Source organism: Equus przewalskii, chromosome 3 (assembly GCF_037783145.1).
Source record: "Equus przewalskii isolate Varuska chromosome 3, EquPr2, whole genome shotgun sequence".
NCBI classification, from domain to species: domain Eukaryota; kingdom Metazoa; phylum Chordata; class Mammalia; order Perissodactyla; family Equidae; genus Equus; species Equus przewalskii.
In genome coordinates, this window is record NC_091833.1 from 8,958,394 (window position 1) to 8,982,963 (window position 24,570).

Below are 24,570 nucleotides of genomic sequence, written 5' to 3' on the forward strand. Positions count from 1 at the left end.
CAGTCTAGCCTGTCATTTTATTGATACATTATCATTTTATTCTGGATAAATTCCTTACTCTAATTCAGGCTTGATCAGAATTTTCTCTCTTACTACCAAATGCAATGTTGTATCTGTTATTCTGGGTGATAAATCTTTATGGGAACGTATAAAACAACTAGATAGAAGTGTCTGGGCAGTATATAGGAAGTTAGGAATAAAAAATACTCTTTAGTATTTTATGAAGCGTACTAGATGTCCTAACCCTACTTTTTTCTCCCTGCTCTGTATCCTCATAGGTCAGTTCTCCTCGGGTCTCGAGGACTTGACATCTCCCACATTTCCCAGCGATTGGAGAGTCTGAGTGCAGCCACCACCTTTGAGCCTCTTGAGCCTGTGAAGGACACGGACATTCAGGTAAGGGCTGCCAGGTGCCAGGACCGGTGCAGGTTGATCCTTGAGCATGCAACCCAGGCTGAAGGCCCTGGCCTTTGTTGACCAGCTGCTTTAGGAATTCCAGATTTCTTTGTTAATTCTCTTTTTCCTCAGATATTAAGAGATTGGGAGAGACACAGCTTTGGAGGTATAGTGGGTATATACGTTGGGTTATTTTCAGAATGCTCTGTGAGGCTGAATTTAAGAAAGCAATTCCAACCTGCAGTTTTTAGATAATTGTAATTACGAGAACAGATTTCTCTTCCTTCCTTGGGCTTAATCCAAAGCACAGAGACATTAGTTGTACGTTTCTCTTGCTTTCTTTGCTAGATCTCAAATAATTTTACTGTTCATCTTCCACATTTCTTTTCTACGTCTTACTTGTATTGGTTGGCAAAGAGCTGGGGAAAACTTGGAGTACTATTTACTGAGACCTACTCATTGATTTCTAGGAAGTATTTGGCTGCGTTAGTGGCACCAGGAAATGGTCTAATAGAGCACTCCAGTCTCATTTAACCTAACATGCCACTGGGCACAATTGATTGTTATTTTATCTAATCAGAAACTGATTTTGTATGTGTGTGTGTGCGCGCGTGTGCACTCAGAATTGTTAAGGAAGAGCTTGTGATCCATTTAGTTTTGAGGAATTGGAACACTGTGTTGGTGTTAGATTGAAGGGACAGTGGGTACCATTTTTATCATTAGTTTACCTTTGAAAGGAAAGGATGCAGGTCCTACAAAGGCAAATGCTAGTACAAACGGGTACTAATTGTGTTATTATTTGGGCTCAGTTCGAATTAATACTCTCTGCCCCACCACCCTTTCCAAGAACTGTTTTAATCCATCTAATGGCCACAGTCCTACTGGATTAATTCCAGTGCAGAAACCTAAAATCCCCTAGACTTTGAGTTGAGAGTTGAACAGCTATAAACGTTTACTGTTTTTCCTGTTGTTGATATGTTCCCAGATTATGGAAATCCCTTTTTTTCCAGTTTTATGTACTAAATCATAGTTTCCTGTCACCTTATAGATACTTTCTCATTTCCATGTAATCTTAAAATGGCATGTATACTTAACTTTTTTTTTCTTTTTCTAGTTTTAGCTGTCCCCTTCTGCCCTTCTATTTCAACTGCTTGATGCTCTATAAACAAATACTTGTAACAGGCCTGTGGTGGGTGAATGAGATAGAGCTCAAATAATTTGAATAATCACCGTATATTTTGAGGAGTATCCCTAATAGTGTGGAATGAAATGGCACTTTCTGAAAGGTGGTTGTTTGCTTATTTGTTTGAGTGTTTTTAATGTTTAAAATACCAAAGAAGCTGTTCATTTAAAAAACTAATTGCTTTTTAAATTTTCTGTGGCATATTTGTAATACGTGTTGGGATACTCAGGAACATTTAATGACGTACTTCATGAACTCCCACTGATGTGGTCCTCCATTTTTTGCCTTGAGAAACTAATGAAAGGTTTATAAATGTATTGAGTCGTAACGGTCATTTATTGTAACCTTTTGCTTAATGCATGAACACTCACCATCAACATCCCCATTAGATGGTTTCCGAGCAATGCATGCTTGGTGAAAGAGAGTTTCTTAATTTGGAATGAGCGTGGCTAAGAGTTTGGGTCCTGCACCACAGGGAAATCTTTGAACTTGGAGAGGAAGGATGCTTCTATTTCAGAATTTTACTGCTCAGTTGAGTTTTTCCAGAATAGCTTCAAAAGTGCAAAATGGTGAGTCTAAGATAACTTTTGATTGATTGGGAATTGATCATCTAGATCTGAAGCAAAGATTTAAGCCTTACTAGTTTCAAAATAAGTCCTCTATTGACTTCATCTTCTTGCCAGTGAAGACTTAAAGGAGAAAATTTAATTTTTAAAAGGCTGAGGCTTTGGCTTGATCTGAGGTGGTTCTAGTTATTGATAAGGGTTGGAAGTTTTAACTTGTGTTGTGTGGCTCAGCTGGCTTGTGCTGAAATGTCCTGTGCGTGCAGTATTATCCTGTCCTTGCCTGACTTCTTGTTCAGTACTCAGATGTGGGAGCCAAGCCAGCTTTCACCCTGAGCATGGGGTGGTCCTCCTTTTAATTCTTCTCACAATGTGTTGGTTATCCAAGAAGAGTTAACGTGAACACTTTCAGTTTTTTCTTTTTAGAAAAGCCAGATATACTTTTTGATGGACAGTTTTTTCTCATTTAACAGCTTTATTGAGATATAATTCACATACCATAAATCTGATGGATTTTTGTATATGAACTTTTGTTTTCCCACTAGTGTGGGTTTTGAGATGAGAATGCACCCTAATCCCATGTGCTGAGTGTCAGTGAATTTATTATGTCAATTTATAAATTCGTTAAAGGAAATGCTGACAGATCCTCTGACAGATGCTGTCCAAGACTTTGTATCCTCCATTGTTTGCGTTACTTGTAAGGTTGGAAAGGCATCTTCCCATGTATAGTTATATATAGAGATACAGGTATAGTCCTTTTGTGTTTGGTAAACGTTGATTGTATTTCTTTCTGTTTCTAATGGAGCTTGAAGTTAATATGAGTTTTTTTGTTCTTACTGTTTTGTTGTTTGTCATAATCAGTGATGTTGGCATGCGTTGAGAATGCATTTTTAAAAGATTGCTGTGGCTAGCAAAGGTAACATATTTTACCACTTAAATGTCTGTATGGCTGAGGCTAGTAGAATTTTTGAAATGTTTATTGATTTTGTTTTTGGAAATGCTCATAAAGAAGGCCTACACGTTTGTGTAGTAGAGGTCAAGAGCAATAATTATTAACAGGACGTGGTGCTAAAATGACTGCTGCTCTATTCTAAGTGACTTCATGGTGCTTGTGAGTACAAGTCCTCTTGTAGAGATCCACTTGCTCACTTCTGTCTTTGGGAAAAAAATATTGAGGGCAGATTGCGCATCTTGACTGTGATCTGAACAGGCCTAACGTACCACGGATGATGTGTATTATATAGCAATAAAGTACAGATTTACACAGTTCACTTACATTTTGGGCTTTTTCACTGGATTACATGTATATTTCAGTAAGGCTGTGCAAAAATAGCCTGAGTTGGCCCTAAAAATGGGAGCTGCATTTTCTCAGCATTAGGCTATAATACTTTCAAATGGCATTAGACCAAAATATAGTAATATTATTGCTAAACTTATTATGTTAGATTTGTAGGACTGCCACAACAAATTACCATAAACTTAGTGGCCTAAAACGTTAGAAATTTATTCCCTCCACAGTTCTGGAAGCCAGAACTTTGAAATCAAGGTGTTGGCAGCACCATGCTCCCTCCAAAGGCTCTGGGAGAGAATCTTTCCTCTTCCAGCTTCTTGAGGCTCCTGGCGTACCTTGGGTTGTGGCAGCGTAACTCTAGTCTCTGTCTCCATCTTCACAGGTTTTTCCTTGTTTGTGTCAATCTTCACAGGTTTTTCCTTGTTAGTTGTTGGATATAAGGCCCACCTTAAATCCAGGATTATTTCATCTTGAGAGCCTTAACTTAATTATATTTACAAAGACCTTATTTCCAAATAAGGTCACATTCATAGGTACTAGGAGTTAGGATGCAGACATATCTTTTTGTGGGGGACACACTTCCACCCACCACACTTACAGTGCCAGAAAATTTAAAACTGCAAATTAGTAAAACATCTTCAAAGCTAACCCTGTATCACAGCTGTCTGTAATATTGGAATAACGCATCTATTGGTAATTGTTCCAGTGACTGCAAACCTCAACCAGGTATCTGCTCTCATCCTCAGCATTCTGTTTCAGGCCTTTGGGAAGTGAGGCTGACTACCCATGTCTGATTCCAGAGTTCCCTAGTAGTTACTCTCTCCAAATAGGTTAGTGCCTTATGTGTTTGAGAGATTTCTGTAGGGATGTTTTTCAATTAGAGACAGTCTGCTTTTTAAAGTACTAAATACCTAGTTTTTAGGGTCTATATAGGTAGGATTAAATTGTGATACTTCTCTGAGGCAGGAGGAGCTACCTTGTATATATGTATTTCTACTTCAGCCAACCAGGTTGCCTAACCCTTTCCTTTTTCTTTCGTACTTTAGGCTTTTGTTTACTACCTTCCTTTAGCTTGGAGTAGCACCTCTGAAATGCCAGGTCCTATCAGTCTGACGCTCTGAGGCTTTCCTTAACGCCATCTCTTTCATAGTCTTCTCAGATCTTTCTACCCATGGCCTCCAAATAGAGTATGTTGGCTTTACTGCTTAGGGGAAAACGAAGCTTTCTGAATTTTCTCCCACATTACTTTAAACAGAATATTTATGTTGTTTAGATTATGTTGTTGGAATTGACTTAGCAGCTGGTTCAAATCTTAGATAAGTGAAAATTCAGCCCCTTCTACAAAAAAAGGGGGGAAAAAAAGACACTATACTTGAAGGTCTTTGTAATCTGCCTAAATTTCCAGATAGAAATCTGTCCTTTATGAGCAAAGAGAAAAAGAAGTCTGAAATAGGATAAAATAAGTATAAGAAAATTAGAATCAGAGAAACTGATCTATCACAATATAAGACTAATGGTGCAATAATAATTGACTCGTTAAAAATTTCTTTTGCTTGCCACACTGTATCTGTAATAAAATATTCATTATTTCCTTCCTTTTTCTGTCCTTTGCCTTGGAAATGTAGAGTATGCTGAAACCATTCTCAGCTTATCTTTTACATAATCAGAAGAGACTAAATGGCTTAAGTATAAAAACGCATCAGTGGTGTGTAACCCCTTATCACCTAAATTGTTATTTTCGTGGTTTATCTTTTAATTTTATATCTTCAGAATTAAGATATGGCTGCTTAAATGCTGCTATATATAACAGCTAAGAGGAGAAGTAGTTGTGTTGCTTGCTAATTGTGTGTTTATAGTACTGGCAAGTTGTTGGGGGGAAGTTGGTTCCAGAAATCCCGTGACATTTGTTGGAAAGAGGGTCAGGCTTGCCTAGAATGATTAGTGTGCTAATAGTAGCTCTTCAGGAATATTACTGGCACAATATTAATATTCAGGAAAAAATGCAGTAAGCTTTCCCTAGCACGAACCAGTTGAAGGAAAGTTCAGTCTGAATGGGTGAACAATATCTTAATTCTGGAATTATTTTTTGAAGAAGTGTAGTTGTCGTTTTTAACTGTTTCTAGAAATTGAAACTACTAAGCATGTGTACCAAGGAGAGGTCTTACCAGAGTTGCTTTAGTAAATTTAAGGAAGAGACAAGGTTCATTCATAAGAGTTGCATCTATTTGCATACTGTTATTTGTATAACAATCCAAGAAATGGTTTAAGCAGGCAAAACATGCCTATCTTCCATATTGTTTCTGCTCTTAATATGCTTGAGCAGGCTTTTCTGCACATAATGGTGATGTAGCCCAAATTGGATGATTAGACATTTTGAATTGATGGACTCTGAAGGAATAAGACTCTGTTATTTAAATATTTTCGCATAATATAAAAATATAAGAGACTATTGCCTGGAATCTGAGTGAAGATTTTTAGTTAAGCATTTGTGATTATTGACCTTCTTTGTTATATTCTTCCTGCCCCTAAGAGAGTCAATGGGAAGTTCATGGTAACCTTTCTTTTGAGTTTTAGAGGACTTTAATGGATATTTGAATTTTGCCCTTCCCCAGCTCATAACAGCTGCCTATTCTGGACTTAAAACAACCAATAGTTAAGACTTTTGGGTACACTAGCAAATGAACCCAATTCTCTCTGGATCCAAAGCCTGTTAGTTAGAGGGAAACCCTTTCCTGTAACTTCAGGTACATTTTAGGCCAAAATTCAGCTGTAGTGGCTGAACTGCATTTGGAAAAGACACACATCCCCTGTGCCGTGTATTGTTGTTCAGGGCGGTGGTCGTGCCAGGCTTTGTCTCTTGTGTGGACACTGCTGTGTTCATTCACCTCCACTTAATAAACATATTTGCTGTTCCTTGTCATTAAACCCTGACCCAGTGTAAATCTCAGAGCGGGTAAAAACCAGTAAATATGTAAAAAAAATAAAATAAAAAAGTGTCTTCACAGAGGAGGTTAATGTGCCATCCTGTTTTATGTTTCTAATTAGGTAGTCTAATGCTGATTGCTATGTAAGTACTGAAATGATTTAATTTTTCTGCCTATTTGTGGTAAGGGAGAAGGAAGGTAGGCATTGTGATCTGGTGGCAAAATATGCAGTTCCATTAAAGTATCCTGTGAATGGAAGTAAAAATGACGACTTTGGACTAAAAATGGCTGTTAAAGGCATCGTCTGTGGAAAATGTGAAAAACTGCTTTTATGTGAGCCAAGGATGTAAGATTTCAGCCTTTTTACCTATCCATTCACACTTATTCCTGAATGTAAGCTTTCAGAACAAGCAGGTAGATAGATGCCGAATGCATTCTGAGCAGGCAGGAAATGACAGGCTTTTTTGTCTTCTCAGAGGTTTCTTATATCCTGTAGTGAGCAAGGGAATATCAATTACCAACTTAAAGAAGAAGTTGGAATGGTTTTGGAAGAAGCCCATGGCTAAAATATTTATCCAGCAATGTAGTAGAGCACTTCAGATATTGGCCAGGCCCTGGTGCTTTGCTCTGGAGTTGAGTCACCCCCACCAGGAGCTGTCTCTTAATCTGCCGGTGTCTGTGACGCCTCAGCGCTCTGGAGATGAGGAACATACACTGTCATCTTCAGGCTGGTTTCTTTAACTCGCTTGGTTTCGGGAACCAGAAATGGGTACGTCTTTTTATCTGCTGAACTAGTTGATACTGAAGTGGATGTGATTTAAATGGGGATTAAAACCTCCTCGAAGAGTGAATGCATTCCTGTAGACCAGTTTGTCATTCTCGGATGGCAGCCCTTGACCCTGGACGCCACTTTGATCTGCTTGCCACAGCACCTTGTGATCTCTTATTTCTGTTTTGGAATGTTCGATCCAAAACTTCCCAGGCCTGCAGCCTGATGTGGCTCCTTGCATTAGTGGTGGTTGCAGAGTGTGGCTCCTGACAAAACTTTGAGGTCCAGGTCCCCGCTGTCTCCACTAAGAATCCATATCCTCTGAAAGAACTGAGAGAGGGGCTCATACAGGGAAGACTCTTGGTTTTTCTTCTTTTTGTTTGTTTGGTGGGGACCAGGACAAGAAGCTGGGAGGTAGGATGGGCGACGACATCCTCTGCTGAGAAGACCTGCATGTAGACTTTATTTTGCTGCAAAGCTCTCATAACCAGTGTGTGTTGCTTTCTTTTTAAGTATTTTCCTGTTTGACACATGCTTGGCTTCCATCTTGCACTTCACTTATGGAGGGTGAGTGCCCCAAGCTCAGGTTGCCGGCAGCCGAGCTGAGGCTAAAGCCCCTGATTCTGACAGTCCCTGGTCTGCAACACTACCGTCAGCAGCAGTGCGTTCACCACTTTAATTATCCTGGAGGACAGAAGGGCGAGTCCTCGCTCCTCACCGTGGAGTGGCTGAGGGGCTGAGATGCCATCAGCAGAATCCTGCCTGTGCTTTTCAGAAAACCGCAGCACTTGAATGGGGCAGCAGAATCTGCTGAGCAGGGCGCCGTGTGACACAGCTTCCACGAAACTGTACAGAGAGAACCCTTGTCTCATAAAATGTATTTACCACTAGGACTGGGCTACTTGTTTAATTTATAAAACAAAGGAGAGGATTGGGTCAGCAGAACATAGGTGGCAGTGTGGGTTTACTGGCTGATTTTTATTATTACTACCTGATTTGGTTTATTTCTTTGGCATGAGCAAAAGCATGTAGGTGGGGGAGAGTTTCCTCCGCTTCTCCCTTTTCTTTAAAAACAAGATTGGCTATTTTAAAATGCTGTCACTATCTTAGGGATAGGTAGAAACAGCCATGAAAGGTTATAATATGCTTGATTTGCTCAAGGTACCAAAAAATGCACTGGTGTGATGTTAACTGGGAGTACCTTCTCCTCTCTTATTAGGTTCTCTTATCCACAGTGCGTATCAGTCTGTCTCAGCAGGACCAGTCGCTAAATGAGCAGGGCCTGGTGGATCCTTGAAGGTTTACAGGAATTCACAGGAGCACTTGCTTCTCTGACGAGGTCCCAAACTGCCCCAGATGTCTTTGTGTTGGAGGAGTATGGTGGTGGGTGTTGTTCATTCAAAAGGTCCTCACTGAATCACTGCTTCCCAAACAAGTTTTTTTTTTTCAGATTTGTGTCAGACTGAGAGATACTTTTATAAAATACAGTAAAAGTGAATTACTAGAAAAAAATGAAATAAAAGACATGCAAAATACAAGCCCTAGTTTTTAAAGTTAAATTCAATAGATATAAAATTACTCTGTCAGGTTGCTACAAAAGTTTCTACATGCTTGTTCTTGGCTTCTGTAATTATTTGCTGCAGACTCGTACTGCTTCAACTCTACTTTGAGTAGTGCTAGTTTAAATAATTATGTTTTCTTCCTCCCTCCCTCGCCTCTTCCCTCTCTTCCCTGTGTCCCCTCCTTTCTTTTGTTTAGTTTAAGTATTCTCTACTGGTGCAGTGAAACAGGCACCGAAGACAGGTTTGAATTCCTGTCTTCTGTTTTCCCCCAGCTGAGGTGAGGAGGCAGAGCTAAGGTTTACTGAGCATTTGCTGTGTCTGGACACTGTACTGAGCACTTACTTTCTGGGTTTCCTCATTCAGTCCTTCCAGTAACCCTCTGAGGCGGATACTTTTGTTAACCCCATTTCACTGATGACAAACCTAAGGCCTGCAGGGCCGAGGTATGCCAGACTTGGACTCCCTTCTGTTGGTTCGAGTTCAGTACTGTGCCCTTAGCTCCCTAGGTTTTACATTTTATTTGTAGACTGAGACTTTTAGTAAAGGAGTGAATTTCAAGATATATTTGAAGGAGGAAGGAAGTAGAAGTATGAAATAAAAGTAGAATTGATTGCTTATTTAGAGTAAAATAAAGAGTAGAAAGCCCGTAGTGAATGGATGTGGTGGGCATTGCTCTTATTTACATCAGCTTAGTAGTAAAACGACGTTGATTGAGGGAGAAGCTGGAACATGCATTCTAAACCGTGATACAAACCCCTGCTGGTTTTGGGGGGAGATGAGCTTTGCAGGAAGGCCAAAGCTGCTTCATCCATTTATCTCCAGGTGCTTGCTTTTTTGCCGTAGTTTTCTGCTTGCTGAGCTGTCAGTTTAATTTACTGTCTAAAACTCAGCCTGTTATTTCTCAGGTTTGCTGCCCTACAGGTACACTATAAAGGATTTCTGTGAAATCCTGGAGCAGCTTTTAGTTTTGAAATGCCAAGGCTTTGTGTTCGTGAAAATAGGTTGTGTTCAGCTTCTTGCTTGATCATCTTTGTTTTGTTTTGCTTCTGAAGCTGAGCTTGAGTTAGAAGGATGATGCTAGAAGCAATTTGAAGGGCACATCAAATTTTTACCGTAATCCTGAACTATTGATTGTTGACTTATTTGTAGGTTTAATGCAGACCCATTTCCTTACTTAGCGTCTGACTGGCCATTAAGCCCTGGCAGTGTGCCGGAATGTTGAAATCTTGCATCTTATAATATGATTTGGCTGTCTAAGGGTATTATGTGTGTTTGGTTTTTAAAGACACAGACAGAGCCCTCAACTTTGTGTCTGCTCCAGAATACAGGAAGGAATTTTTCTACAACAAAAGTATTCATTTCTAGGTTACAGCATAAAAAGTAAGGCATTGACATACAGCTGAATGTTAACACCTGAACTCATGCAGACTCATGCCTTTTGGACTAACTGGCTCTTATAAATAAATGCAAACTAACATAACGGAATCTTGAAGAGAAGACCAAGGAGGGAACTGAAAAGGCGTGGTAGTGTTCCAGAATAGGTCACAGTTAAGCAGTCCTGTGTAAGTGGCTCTCAGCGTGTGCCTGGTGCCACTCTCCTAGCATGAAGTTGAAATTAGGATCTAGCTGAGGGGCTGGTACAGTGTCCTGCTTCCTGAGGGAGCTGGGCTCAGAGTGGTTGGAGGAGAAGTAATCATTGTCTGCAAAAGACTTTTACCCTCCTCTTTCACAACCTGGACACCTCTTGACTAGAATAGACGGTGAGCCCTCACCTCTTGAGTGAGGGCTGAGGGAGTTAGATGACAAGGAGAACTTAAATTTAGGATTTTGAGAGTGTGAATGAGAACTGAATGGCTTTAGGAGGGACAATTCACTTTCCCCCCAGTTACAAAAGTAAGACACGCTTATTAATTCAGAGAACTTGGAAAATGGCTCCATAGTGCACTTTCTTGACTGATATATTGCCCCTTGAAGTTGTCAGAACAGTCACCATTTGGGAATGTTGAATTGTTTGGACCAGGTACTTGAGACTATAGAACATCTGTTTGAAATGACAAGGAAACTTGATTTATTTTAACAGAGAGATGAGGAATTAGTCCATGAAACGTGTTTGAGATGGACCATAAAAATGGCCCTCATAATTGAGAACTGGCCAGTTCTTATAAAATGACACACAGTCTTTTTCTTTATTCTGTAATGGAAAAGCTTCCTAATGTGTGAAAAGGGATCTGAGACAGGCAGATTTCATGAGCAACCATTACGCATTTCGCTATCCCCCTCAAACCATTTAGAAGAATATTATTGAGAAGTTCTGTGACTTTGTCTGAATTTGGAAGATTTAGGGGGAGGTAACAGGCCAGGAATTTTATGTGAACTTTGAGGCCATGGTAACGTGAACTTGGAACATAATAATCCTTCCATTTGTATAATACTTTGCAGTGGGCTTTGTCTTATTCCTCATTGCAGTGTTTGAGGTGGGTTGAATGGATGTTGGCGTCATCTCTGTTTAGAAGGGGAAGAAATTGAGACCAAGATAGAGACTTTAGTTACTATCAAAGGTGGAACTTGAAACCAGATACTCCTTTTTTTTAAAGATTTTATTTTTCCTTTTTTCTCCCAAAAGCCCCCTGGTACATAGTTGTGTATTTTTAGTTGGGTACTTCTAGTTGTGGCATGTGAGATGCTGCCCCAATACAGCCTGACGAGCGGTGCCATGTCCGTGCCCAGGATTCGAACTGGTGAAACAGAGCGCCCAGACTTAGCCACTCGACCACAGGGCTAGCCCCCAAACCCAGATGCTTCTTTTTTTTTTTTTTTAAAAGATTTTATTTTTCCTTTTTCTCCCCGAAGCCCCCCAGTACATAGTTGCATATTCTTCGTTGTGGGTCCTTCTAGTTGTGGCATGTGGGACGCTGCCTCAGTGTGGCTTGATGAGCAGTGGCATGTCTGCGCCCAGGATTCGAACCAACGAAACTCTGGGCCGCCTGTAGCGGAGCGTGCAAACTTAACCACTCGGCCACGGGGCCAGCCCCCCAGATGCTTCTTAATACCTTGTCTTGTATCCTTATTGTCATGCCTCCCTGAGGAAGGCATCAAGGAGTGGACTATTTGGGTAAATTCCACATTATTTTTTTTTGCAAAGACAGTGTTAGTTCTTTTGCTACTGGTCAAGTTTCTTATGTTTTGGTCCTGTCTGTCCTCTCGGACCTTTTCTTACTTGTTTTCTTTGAAGTGACATTTCCATTTATTCCTTTCCATATGAAAGATTTGCTGGTTAACTCAATCAATTGTAGAGATGAAAATGCTACTTAGAAGAGTAATACTGTAAACTGAGTAGTGACAAACCTCACATTTTCCACCTGAGATACACTTTGGAACAAAATGTGGTACTGATGTTTGTTGCTACTGCTGACGGTTTACAGGTGCCGTCTGTGAAGGGGCTCAAGGTTTCTCAAGATTTGTCGCACTAGAGCCTATCAGCCTGGTTTATGCTGTCTGAGTAGGTTATTGGTGGCAAGCAAGTGCAGAGCGGCAAACTGCAATGCAAGTTGTATTTGAAGCTTTAGGTGGACTAGACTGTCAGGGTTTAGAGCATATTGGAGGAGAGGTTTTTTGTTTGTTTTTGTTTTTGCCAGTTTTTTGCTTTCTGTTTCACCCTCCTCCCGTCCCGGTTTTCTTCCATTCTTTTTATCTGTTCTTTTGTCGTTTCTCCTTTCTTCCTTTCATTCTTGCTTTCCTTCTCTCCTTTGCTTTCCTCTTTCTCTGCCTCTCTCCCCCAAACTTTTAGGCTGGCTGTCATCTGAAGCAGCCATTCCTAACAGGAGTGTACCTCCTTTTCCCTGATCAGGTATTAGCTGTAGATCTCGGCTCTTAGGATGGTTCCTGCAGCCTGGCAGTGTGTGCCCCCGAAGCTCTTGCTCTGTAGAGGGAGCACAGTCTAGGCGTGATGTTGAGCTGGACGCTGTGGAGAGACTGGTTCTGTGGAAGCCCGGCCTCTTCTTCATGTGCTCTCATTACTTGTGCTTGCTTGCTTGCTTTTTTTTTTTGGTGAGGAAGATTTTTGCCCTGAGATAACATCCGTTGCCAATCCTCCTCTTTTTTTGCTTAAGGAAGATTAGCTCTGAGCTAACATCTGTGCCAAACTTTGTCCACTTTTTTGTATGTGAGATGCCTCCACAGCATGGCTGATGAGTGGAGCAGATCCATGCCCAGGATCTGAACCCTGTGAACTTGGGTTGCCAAAGCGGAGTGGGTGAAACTTTAACCACTTGGCCTGGGGCTGGCCCGCATTCTGCGTTTTCAAACCCCAAAGAAGTGGAGTTTAGTTTATCAATCTAGCTAACTTGCTTTTGTTTTGCTGTTTTAATGAGTGCCCTGAAGTGCATTTCCTTATTTTTGGCCCTTGCGTAAAGCCTCTGCTAATATTCTACTTTTGTTTCTTTGGTGCCTGATTCAGCTTGGTATTGAGAGTGTGTACGAGTTTTCTGTTCCAGTGCATAGCAGTCTGGGGTTTGGATGAGGCTGTTACAACTTATTCATTTTTTAGGACTGATTGTATGTTACAGCCAAATCCTAAATTGAGGGGATGATGGGGAAGAAAGTGACCGAGGAAAAGGAGATATTTGATTTTGTTTCTCATGTTTTAGGAATGAAGTTATAAATTAATCTAGCTCTCAACTTCATATGTGCTCTTCCCCATGTGTTAACTGTTCATCCTACTAGCTCGGTTCTTTGGGGGAGAGGGAGTGTTATGGAATGGGGTTTGTTTTGGGCAGCAGACATGCAGAGCCCTTCAGGCATCTGGGTTTTTCGCTGGGGCTGGGAAGGGAAAGGAGCTATAAAGCTCATCACTGTACCTCAGGTTGGTTTTCATTTCCTTCTCCATTCCTCTCATGCTCTGAATGCCTTGATCAACCAGAGGCAGCTCTTTGTCAGTGATTCTCAAGTGTGGTGCCCAGACCAGCAGCATCAGCATAACCTGGGAACTTGTTAGAAATGTAGATTCTCAGGCCCCGCTCCAGGCCTGCTGAATCCAGTCTCTGGAAGTGGGGCCCAGAATCTGTATTTTAACAAGCCCTCCAGTGTGAGATCCACCAGGTTAAGTGATTACCGAAGTTTAGTGTAGGTAAACCCTGCTTTTCTAGCAGTCTCTGCCAACTTGTAAACTTTATCCACCTGTGAACCAACCCTGAACTTTTAGCCTGCAAAGCAGTGTGTTTATCTTTTAAGTATTCAAGTCCATAAAGAATTTGTAACTACCTTTGTTATTATCTTTGCTTTGTTAAGGACACAGTGGTCAATAAAATATAGTTAAAGCTTATATATATTAAAAACTTATGACTTATATTGGTCATTGATTATTTTTCACCATGGAGGTATTCACTCTGATGCTGAGGCTGTAGCTCAAAATCCACTGCCTGAAGAGCAGTCGGAGCCCAGAGAAGAATGCAGAGAGGGAGACAGAGGAAGAGGAAACGGAGGGATTAATAATCCCATCCTGCTTCATCATCATTGTCCTCTCTGATCGCTGCGAGCGGATGTGCTGTTGCTTCTGCAAATGTTAATAATTCATGGATGGGCTGTGCCAAAGCGAGGCCTTGAATCTGGTCTCTCAGCAGATTAAATACGCCGTCTGCCGTCAGTAGGAACCCAGAGAAATGAAAGATGGACTTGCTGTTTTTACTCATTAACCTGATTTTCTCTACCTTTCTCCTCAGCTCCTCTCATTCTCCTTCTGTTTACCTTCTCATTGCTTCTCTCTGTACCTCCCCTCCCCCGTTAAGTGAGTGCTCGGGATCTTGGGTCTACTGTTAATGACATTAGATTTACTTTTCCTTAGCTACTAGTAACAACAGATGCCATGAGAGAAAGCAGAAAGACAGAATAAGTATTTCCTTGGAAATGTCTAAATCAGTCTGCATATTTGAAAGATATATTAAAGTGTGCAGGCTGTGTTTTAGACATCACTTGAAATTGCTTCTCTTTGCTTTGAAGAGTAATGCTATCGTATAGACAGTTGAAGGTATATATAGTATTCCTACTTCATATGGGTCTGGTGGCCTTTTTCCATTTTACAGATGAGGAAGCTGAGGCATGAGGTGAATGACTCATGTGGGGTTACCTACAGCCCAGTTCTTTTGACTCCCAACTCCACTATGCTTTCTGCTAGACTTAATAACCTCTGGCTTTTAGAAGTCATATGTAGGTAGCCTTATGGGGCATTTCATCAGATTAAATTCTAATAACATATAAATAGCTTTACAGGAACACTTCAGATTAAATTCTAAACGTAAATTTGCCAAGAAGCACCATAGTCGGAGAAGGCTGATGACAGTCTGCAGTTCTGTAGACATTTCCAGAACTTCTGCATAACAACTCTCTACAACTTATAGGTTAATCAACTTATAGGTTAAGCGCTCAAAATATATGTTGAGCGCTTAACCCTGTGCCTGAGTTTTGGTTAAGCACCCTAAGTGGATATAATATAGTCCCCATCTTTATTAGATTTTCAGTGTTTTAGGTCTATCCAAGGGGATTCGGCTGCTTGGAATGCCCCGGTATTGACTTAAGTATGTAAGATGGCCAAGTGGTAGAACTGGGATGTTTTAGTTAGCTGTTTGCTAGAGGACTCACTGGTAAGAAGCATATTAATAAAACTGGATCATTGTTTTTAAAATGCTTTCCACTCGTGTCACTGCTGGAAGGCTGGCGGAGAGAAGAATGGCCTTGGGAAAAGCATATTTTAAAATAAACCTAATTTTCAAAAAACTGTTTTAGAATTGCACATCCCTGTGTTTGTTCCTGTTGTGGAGACGAGAAGGGTACAGTACAGAGAAGAAAACCCAACCTGGTGTTTTATGGGGCAGCCTAAGTTCCTGGGGCCTAGACAAGACCACTGTCTCTCTTGCCCTGGCTGTCTGTCCTGACCCGAAGTGGTGCGTGATGAAGGGCAGGGGCCTCCTCTTCCCTGTCCCACTCCTTCGTGGAGGCCACCATGTGTTCTATTGCAAATTCATTTTGTTGTTATTTCTCATATAATTTTTACTCTGGTTATTTTCTTGTGTGGTTTTTTCCCCTTAAGGTTTGCCTCCTTGAATATAATTTTATTACATCTTGATGTCAGATTTTATTTATTGCTTTGAAGAATGGCATATTCAACTTTATAATAGGGATTAATGAGAAAATAGAATCCTGCCTATAATTTCCTTCATAGAAAATTTCCAGGAACCTGTATTTTTTATGTCAGTGAATTTGAAATTCTGACCAGATAATGAAATAAATAGTTTTGCCCTTGTTTAAATCATTTATGGTTGGATAATCTTAGTACCCCTTTTCTAGATTTCTATTGAGGAATTTTTTTTTTTAAATTAGTGTCAGGCCTCAACAATATTTTCCAACTAATAGCGGAAATAATAAATATGTACAGCAAAAACATTACATGAAAATTAAGGTTTTAGCATCTTTTCTTCAAAATAGTAGTAATAATATGATGGACCATGCCTTAATAAGCAAATCCACACTCTGAATATCTGCATTTATAAAAGAAATCTTGGGGTGACATTTAGCTTTAGTATTCCTTCAATTAACAGCTTCCCTACTGAATTTAAAATAGAATTTGTTTAAAAGAATTCTATTTACAATCAACCTGGTAAGAAATACATCTGTTGTGTGAAGTACATTGGTAGCAATGTAGAACTAGCAAACTAGAAGAGGTTCTTTTGTATCCCTTATCATCCCCATGTAATAACTTAAACTTCCATGAAATCTGGGGTTCAGGCACACACTTGAGCAGTTTTTCTCAGTCCAGTGTCCCATAGTGCTGTACAAAGAGCCCTGTAAGCAAGAAACTCAGGTCCCAACCCAGGACCTGGACCCGGTCACTGTGTGACTTCGGCCAGAATCTGAGTTTCTTTGTGCCTGTTTTCTTGATCTGTGGCACAAGGAAAGTGAATTGCCCCTGGAATTTTATGGCTATGACTCTGCTGAGTCTTCATGTACTTTATTATTTCATTTGTTTTTTATTGAGGTAGAACTTCTTCATATAGTCTACAAGTTCTTGCCAAAATCATTTGTTCCCTCGTTCTAAACACTAAAGCTTGATGGATGCTGTGAGCGTGTTTGTGTTTGTGTATGTATGTGTGTGAGAGAGAGACAGAGAGTTCTCCTCATTCTGAGTTTCTAAACTTAGGACTGCACTGAATTGCTCTGGAGGAATACCTGAGGAGATGCTTCCTCCTCCCATTTTAGCCTGTTCCCATTAGTAACTGCATTTACTAGGGAACTGCTTCTTGAAGACATGTTTAAACTGGAAATCTTACATATGAAATTATTTTCACCCACATGCATTAAGTTTCTGGCTCACTTCTAAATCCTGCTGCCACCCTCTTTGATTTATAGGCATACCAGAGGCAGAACCCCGTGCTGCTGCAGTTGAACTCATCAGCTTCTAAATGCAGAGAGAACTTTCTCTTCTCTGTTATTTCTTGATCCCTGGACAGACAGGTTTGCATATGAGCAACAAAGAATGAAACAATTTGTTTTACTGCTAAAGACAGACATGTTTAAATCATCTGATTTTTATTGACTGCCTAAATCTAGCATTTCTCACTTATAACAATACTCAAGGTGAAATGTTATTGATAAAATTAGCAGATTGCATTTTCATTCTCAGCTGATTTGTCAGGACAGATGAGTTGTGAATGCCACACCAATGACTTTGGGCCAAGACCATCTCATTTTCCCTGAACCTCCTTGGCTCTCGGTGCAACTGAGGAAGCCGACTTTGGGAATTGAATATTGTTGGTAATGATGCTTAGTCACAAAGGAGAGTTTGGTGCCTCTGCACATTGGCCAGGAACCACCTCAGCATCTGTCTTACTTCCTGAGGCTGCAGTTTTCTCAGGGAGCTGAAGAGATTTGAAAGAACAAACAACAAGCAAAAGTAATATTTAGCTCCCCTTTAAGTAGTTGCCCGCATCTACCTGGGTGGGGCCTCGTAAACAGTAATAAAAATCAATGAAGTAGTCTTGTTGAGTGCCCATTAGGACAGCACTGTGGTAAGCACTGATGATAATTAGAATAAACATAAATTCTGGATACTGCTCTCGGGAAGCTCATTGTCTTCTACCTGGAGAGCCAAGACTAACATTCCTATAATAGGATCAAACTGCCCAAGCCAGTGTAAAGTGACAGGCAGAACTGAATGGGAACGACGTGAGATTCTAAATGCCGTGGGAGTTCAGGGCAGAGGAAGGAGGTAATGAAGAGTGAATTCTGGGGTAGTTGGGGAAGACCCCCTGGAACAGATGGGATCTCAGTGGACCTTGGAAGATTAAATGGGTTTAGCTCGCAGGAAGTGAAAGAGATGATATGACAGTAACAACCTGACCAAAGTCAGGGAGGTGATTTCAGAAGTTATGTGCTAAGAGGGAAAATCTGTCAGGGAAGTGGAGATCACATGTAGGAGTGCCTGCCAAGCAGTGGGATGTCGGCACTGTGTGCTGCTGAACGTTTGGAGCAGGTAAATGTCAAGAAGAAGGGAGGGAGGGTGTGGAAGCACCTGTGGAAATTGGCTTGGCCAGAGGAAGGATACCTGCTGAGTGTTGTTCAGAGACAGTTGTAACATATCCGGCCAGGACCAGGTTGGTGGCTGAGAAAACGCAGAGGAAAAGATGGATGAGAGATGTTTGAAATAAAACATCTGCCACTCTTGGTGCCTGATGGGCTTAAGAAGGATGATCAAAAATAACTCGAGGTTTGGAGCAAGGAGAAGGATTGGTGCTATTGGTTGAGGCTGAGAGATTAGGAAGATTAACTGGATTGAGAGTTAGAGTTTGTTTCAATTTTTGCTGTTCTGGTAAGACATCACTGTGAAAATGCCCCTGAAACATTTAGAGATAGGATAAGAAACACTGCTCAGAAAATAGCTCCAGACAGAATTTTCCAGAGCCAGTGGTCTAGAGCTAAGACTTGCGGCAGTAAAAATGAATGTCCGGGAAATGTACAGCATGGGGCAAGGGAACAGGGTCTCAGCAAAGAGAGAGGAGCCAGGAGGAGGTTGGTGATGGCCAGCTGGGAAGGGGAGCTGGGTCCAGCTTTGCTTCAGAAGGCTAGGGGTTAGGGGACAGTAATTGCCCAACCTCCCATTCTTAACTCTGAAAGGCACTTCCCACCAACGGTATTACTTACCTTCCCAGCAGCCCAGTGCACCTGGCAGAAGGCAGGACAGAGCTCACCAAGAATCTGTAAACGTTTGATTTCTGGGTAAAGCCCTGCATACGCTCTGTGTACTTTATTTATGGTTGTTCACTTCAACATGATAATTTCACCTGGTGATTATCATCATTCTTCCTGAACCTGAACCACAGAATTTCAATGGCTTCCTTTTTCTGTTCTGTAATCCTATTTATTAATGGCAACAGGAGAAAAAAAAAAGAGTATCAGTGCCACACCTTCAAAAAAGTCTCCTCATCCTTGGTGTGTTTCAGGTGTGGGCTTAAGGAATTTGGAACTATCCCCCCTTCCCTTTTTTTTTTTCCCCTCCTACTCAGAAATCTTTCAATCCAATTAACTACATGAGGGAAAAGGTCAGAGTCTTGGAATCTGGGTATCTTAACTTGGAGGAAGTGTCTGTACTTTTTTAGGTAAAAAAAATCTTCCTTTTTTTCTTGGTCCTCTACTTGTACTTTGCTGAGAAGTTGTTTAATAGGCCAGTGAAAGAGTCTGTAGAGAGATGGAAATAGAAATAACAAACTTGAAACTTCTCTATTAAAGATTCTCATTACAGTGGATTCTAAGGAAATATCTAAAGACATGCTTTGTTGGAATTTTGTATGGAATACTGTTTGAAAATTCAAGCCCTCATCTGAAATTTGGAGGTCTTTCAATACAGAGACCTTAATACTTGGGTCATTGTGGTAGTAAGATGCATCTGTCCTTACTTTTGGGTGTCTAGATTTTTTATAGAGAGTGTGTATCTCATGTACAAGGTGGCTGTTGTAGTTCAGAATGGTGCAGTGCACAGAGAATTTTGAAAAGACGGTGTCAATTCCCTTTGGTAGAAAGGATCAGACGTCGTCCCTGCATTTATATACGCGAGCCTGTTTTCATTTCTTATATTAATAAATGCAGGGTCCACTAGTTGTCTACCCTTTTCTCTTTGTTTTAGTTTTTGGTGCTTACAGCTGTATAAAGCCAAAACACAAAATTAAACAATGGACTACCAAATAGACATTTAGGAATGGATCACTTTATGTTCAGCTACTGATAAAACAAGTGGAGAAATACATCGTTTGTAAGGTGTCTTCTTCCCAGTGGTTCTAAGACCTTGGCATACGTATAGGCACCTGGGGTCTGAAGGCAGGTTAGTTACACTTCTCAGTACCCTCTACTCCGACATCCTTTGCAGCTGTTATATTCTGCAACTCATCTGGTTTCCTTGGGATACTCACAGATTAGGGGAAGATGGAGTCTGGGCTGTTTTACGGTTTATTCTAGCGTAAAGATATATCCTTGTAATTTATTTGTTGGCTGTACCGACGAAGAAAAATGTCTTAATAGTGACCTGATGAGTGGGGTTTTTTTAAGTAATTAAAGGGGGCTTTCTCACTTCCCTGTAGTGAACTTCAGATGTCTCCCTCAGGAGCAGGTTTTAACCATCAGTGAAATGGTTTGACTCTAACTACATTTGGGTCTTCGAGTTCTTTTTTTCTTGCCCCTTCCATCCCCAGGCAGAGACTCCTATTGCTGTACATCCACTGTGCTTCAACACAGTATTTATTTGATCAGAAACAAAAGAGTTTGCTTCTTGCACTGGTTCAGAGAGAGGTCCCCCAGGATTGTCTTTTGTTCAGTAATTGGAGCATAAGCTGAGCCTGGTTAATTTCAAAGCTATCCCAACACACGTTCCCTCCCTCCCTCCTTCTTGTGCAGTTTCTTAGCTGCCAGTGGTACCTTGTATTGGGTCTGGAACAAAAAAAAGCTTGAATTGTTGAATGTTAGCTACAACTACTGTGACATCTGGTATGGCACCAAATAGCACTGTTGGTACAGTTAATTTTGTTAGGATAAGAAATAAAACTAGAAAGCTCTTCAGCGTTACAGAGCTTGTTAACACATGCACCTCCAAATTATGCATTTGGTGCTATCACAATGAATAAAACAAAGGAAATCATGGGTTGATTTTTATCTTAGTAACATAAATTCTTTCGTTGTTATTCACTGTTTCGACACCAATGTGTTCCTATGCTCATTCTTGTTCGTTTATTTTTTTTTTAATAAGGCAGAAACGTCTGAAACATCCTCAACTCTGAGCATTTAATTGGCAAAAGTTCTGATGTAAGAAATAAGTTAATTTTTATAAAGCAATGATATCTATAACTTGGTTCTGCTTCTTTAAATACCAAGATGGTGATTGTAGATGAATAAGAACCTTGAGTAGCCAAATTGTAGATGCTAAGCATCCAAGTTAATATTTGTATAAAAATATATTGTGAAATTGGCAAATATTATGTGTCCTTCAGGTTCTGCAGCGTAGGTGTTGGTTTTGCAACCAACAGATTGCAATCATAGGGTTTGTGGGTTTCATTTCTGAAGATGGAAGGGTCTTTCTCTTGATTTTTCTTCTGCAATCTGCACCGTAATGATGGTCGACTACCTGACTGGCCTGACTTTTATCATCTGGTGCCTGGTTCTAATGCCGTTTCATCTTTGCTTTTTCACAAGCTTTCCTGTAATTGTACGGTTGTTTGCTGCATTGAATTTCTTTTAGTGACAATGAAAATCGCATGTTAGTATTTTAATGTAGTCTTTAATTTTCAGGTTATACATTAAAACATGGAGGGGAAAAAAGCCCTTTCTGAGGAGCACTTTTAAAAACCATTACAGTAGGACGGGAATATTCATTACTTAGACACCCTATATTTTTTTCGCTAAATGTTATACAAAGAAGTGACAGTTGAGCTGAGCATATGTTAATAAAAGGTCTGCATTTTCCTGTGTCACTGACAGTTTCATTGGCTGTATATTCCTGAAATGCAAATAACCTCAGTTCTGTTCAAAGCTGTAATTAATCTGAATAGTTATTTAAACAGTATCAAAATCTTTTAACTACTGAGAGGCCAAACATTTAAGATGGTGAATTTACTGTTTTGTTTGAAGGACAGTGCAGTTGAAGAGGGCACAGTGACCTGAGACTGAGATGCTTGTGTATGTTGGAGCTACACATTCTGTAGGCTAAAATGGCAGAATCTGTTTGCTGCTGTAGAAAATCTTTTAACTACCATTTATTTTAGCATCATGGCATGTGCAAATTCCTGCTGCTCAGTTAAGGGACCAGCTTCACAACTGGTGTTACAATCTGTGGCCACAGCACTGCATCACAATGCAGCAAATGCATTTTCCACATTAACCAAACATGACAGCTGAAGCGATTATTAACCATGCAAGATGTCGGAAGTCATCAAAAATTCACATCAGAGTAATTGCGGTGGCTTGGGTTGGGGAAAAAAAAAGTATCATAGCTTCCCTTGCCTACATGTTGTCTCTCCCCCTTTTAAATCTTAACTTGGTACAGTCCGTTAACAATAAAATACCCTTCTGTAACCTATAAACTGTTACTCCCATCAGTTTGTGCTTTCAAACTGATGGCTGACTTCTCTGAATTTGTGGAGAGCAGCAGGAGTGATGATGCTGTGCCCCGGGGGCTGCAGTGCATCCTTTTTAAGGAGACCCTGCAATCTTATTGTCTAATTGGACTCTTTAGTGCTTCAGTCATATCAACATTTGCAGGGTGTTCTCTTTTCTTTTTTCTTCTTTCTCTCTCTCTCCTCTCTCCCTCCCTCTTCCTCCCTCGACTCTCAATTCTGGCTGTTTGGAGTGGGAAAAACTTGAGCACTTGTTCCAACAAAGCTCATCCCACATAGAAGGTGTGGAAGAGCTGCAGTGACCAACGGCATCGAGCGGTCTGTAACTCTGTACATTTGGGAGCTGCAGGTAGGATTACTAATGTTCTGTAAAGACATTAAGATAGATGCGTACTGGTAAATAGAGTGACAGCGTATTGTTGCAGTACCTCTGAAAGACAAGGTCTTGGTTAGTTTAAAATTTTGAGATAAATTCAAAATCATTTAACTCATTTGATAGAAAAAGTACTTGATTCTCCTGAGAATTGTTCAGATTTGTGCCTTGTCATCCTGATATTTCTCTTTAAAAAAATCTGTTGGGTGGGGCAGAGAGGTATTTGCTTAAAGATTTAGATTGTTTGTTATTTAGGATTTTTGCAGACTTCATCTTTAAGTAGTAAGTAGTGTAAACTTTCTTTAGGATTTTTAAGAAAGATGCATGTAAACTGCAGAATTCTTATAGGAGGTAAAATATTAAAATAGAATTTCTTTTCTTTGCTAAAACAAGATCTTTCTTTGGGATTATAGGGGTGTGTGTGTGTGTGTATGTGTATAGGATGCCTTACTAAGGAATTCAGTCATTTATATTTTGTTGTAGGAAAAAGTACTGTTAGAGGTATTTGGAATTATCTCACAGGAAATGCTTTAGCATAAGGCTTTAAATGAGAGTAATTAAATAGAGGCACCAAAGATGTGGATTCTTAAGTATTATCAAATGTTGGTAATTTAAATTAGGATAGTTGTGTTTCCTTTCTTAAATTCATCCTCAAAAGAGTGTGACGAGTCCTTTAAGTATATTTCAAATTTTTGCTGTAGAGAATGTGATTTGTGTAAGGGAAATGAAAACTTCCTCAGTCATGTAAGCATTATCTGGAGGGTAGTAAAATTATAAATGTTGTCTACAACACTTTTAATACTTTGATTAATATCAGAGATAAAATGCTTTTAATTCAGCATTAAAAAGCAGCTTGCTTGTTGTCTTCCTTAAAAACAACAAAAAAGACAATGATGTATAGCTTTTTATCCCAGGGAATGTATTTGTATCATGGGACCTGTAGGGTCTGGACTTCTTTTCAAAGCATGGTCTTGGAAATTGCTCACCTAGTTGAGACATTTAGCTCCCTCAGAGGTGTGGGACTTTCTGTACTCTTAACAATAGGAAGACTTGAGGAGCTGTCAAGTGGGGAATGGAGGAGAGCTGCTCAGGGAACGGAGAGGAACTGTGAGAATTTCGCTCGTCTCGGCATTGGAGGTCTGGATTTACCCACGACTAAGATTTCTTTAAAACTCTGACCCAGTGCAGCATTGCAAAGAATTGATTTCTGAGATGAGACAATGAGCTGTGGTTTGCCTTTTGTGAAGATGGAGGAAACGTCTAACATTGACCCTGTATGGGAGATGACTCAATTATCCATGCCTTGGTACTGTTGCAAATTATTTTCCTTTGTCTGAAGTGGGTGGATGCCAGCGCCTTCATCAGAGCTCCTTAATTTAATGTATGGAAAATGTCTCAGCCACCATTTTTAACATTTAGCTGTATCATGGTTGAGGTGAGCTGGGTTCTGAAGGCAGCTGCAGGGCCATTTCATTTACATTAGGTTCTATGGCACAAGAGCTTTGTTACTGTAAAACTCAGAAAATGAATTTGCACACTGCATAGAAGAGTTCTCTAGGAGAGTGGAGAACATTCCCACAAAGAAAATGGAACCCTTTTGTCTACAGTAAGTATTTCTCAGACTCACATAGCGGTGAGAGGTTGAAAATTTGTCTTTGATTGAATAAGCAAAATAGACTTTAAAATGAATGCCACAAATATGAAAGGTGTAACACAGGTTCTTTGATGCCTTTTTTAATGTATGTGTTAGAAACCAGTTGTGATATATATACTTGAAATGTAGGTTTTATGAATGATTTTAACACATACTTGTAATTAATTATTCATTGGTAATTTAAGTTAATGAGAGGCATGAATTTATCACTA

At 40.2% G+C, this 24,570-nt stretch overlaps 1 protein-coding gene across 10 annotated transcripts in view; it reads left to right on the plus strand.

Moving 5' to 3' along the window:
* The window catches only part of NUP93 (nucleoporin 93), a 102,323-nt gene that overhangs the window by 27,203 nt on the left and 50,550 nt on the right, over positions 1–24,570 (plus strand). For 4 of the 10 annotated variants that reach the window (XM_070611907.1, XM_070611909.1, XM_070611910.1 and 1 more), the window contains exon 3: positions 279–396. In XM_070611907.1, the coding sequence (XP_070468008.1) occupies positions 279–396 (118 nt within the window). Of the gene's footprint in view, positions 1–278; positions 397–22,254; positions 22,681–23,756; positions 24,311–24,570 lie in introns of those variants that run through there. The other 6 variants (XM_008527996.2, XM_070611915.1, XM_070611912.1 and 3 more) reach the window with 6 other exon arrangements.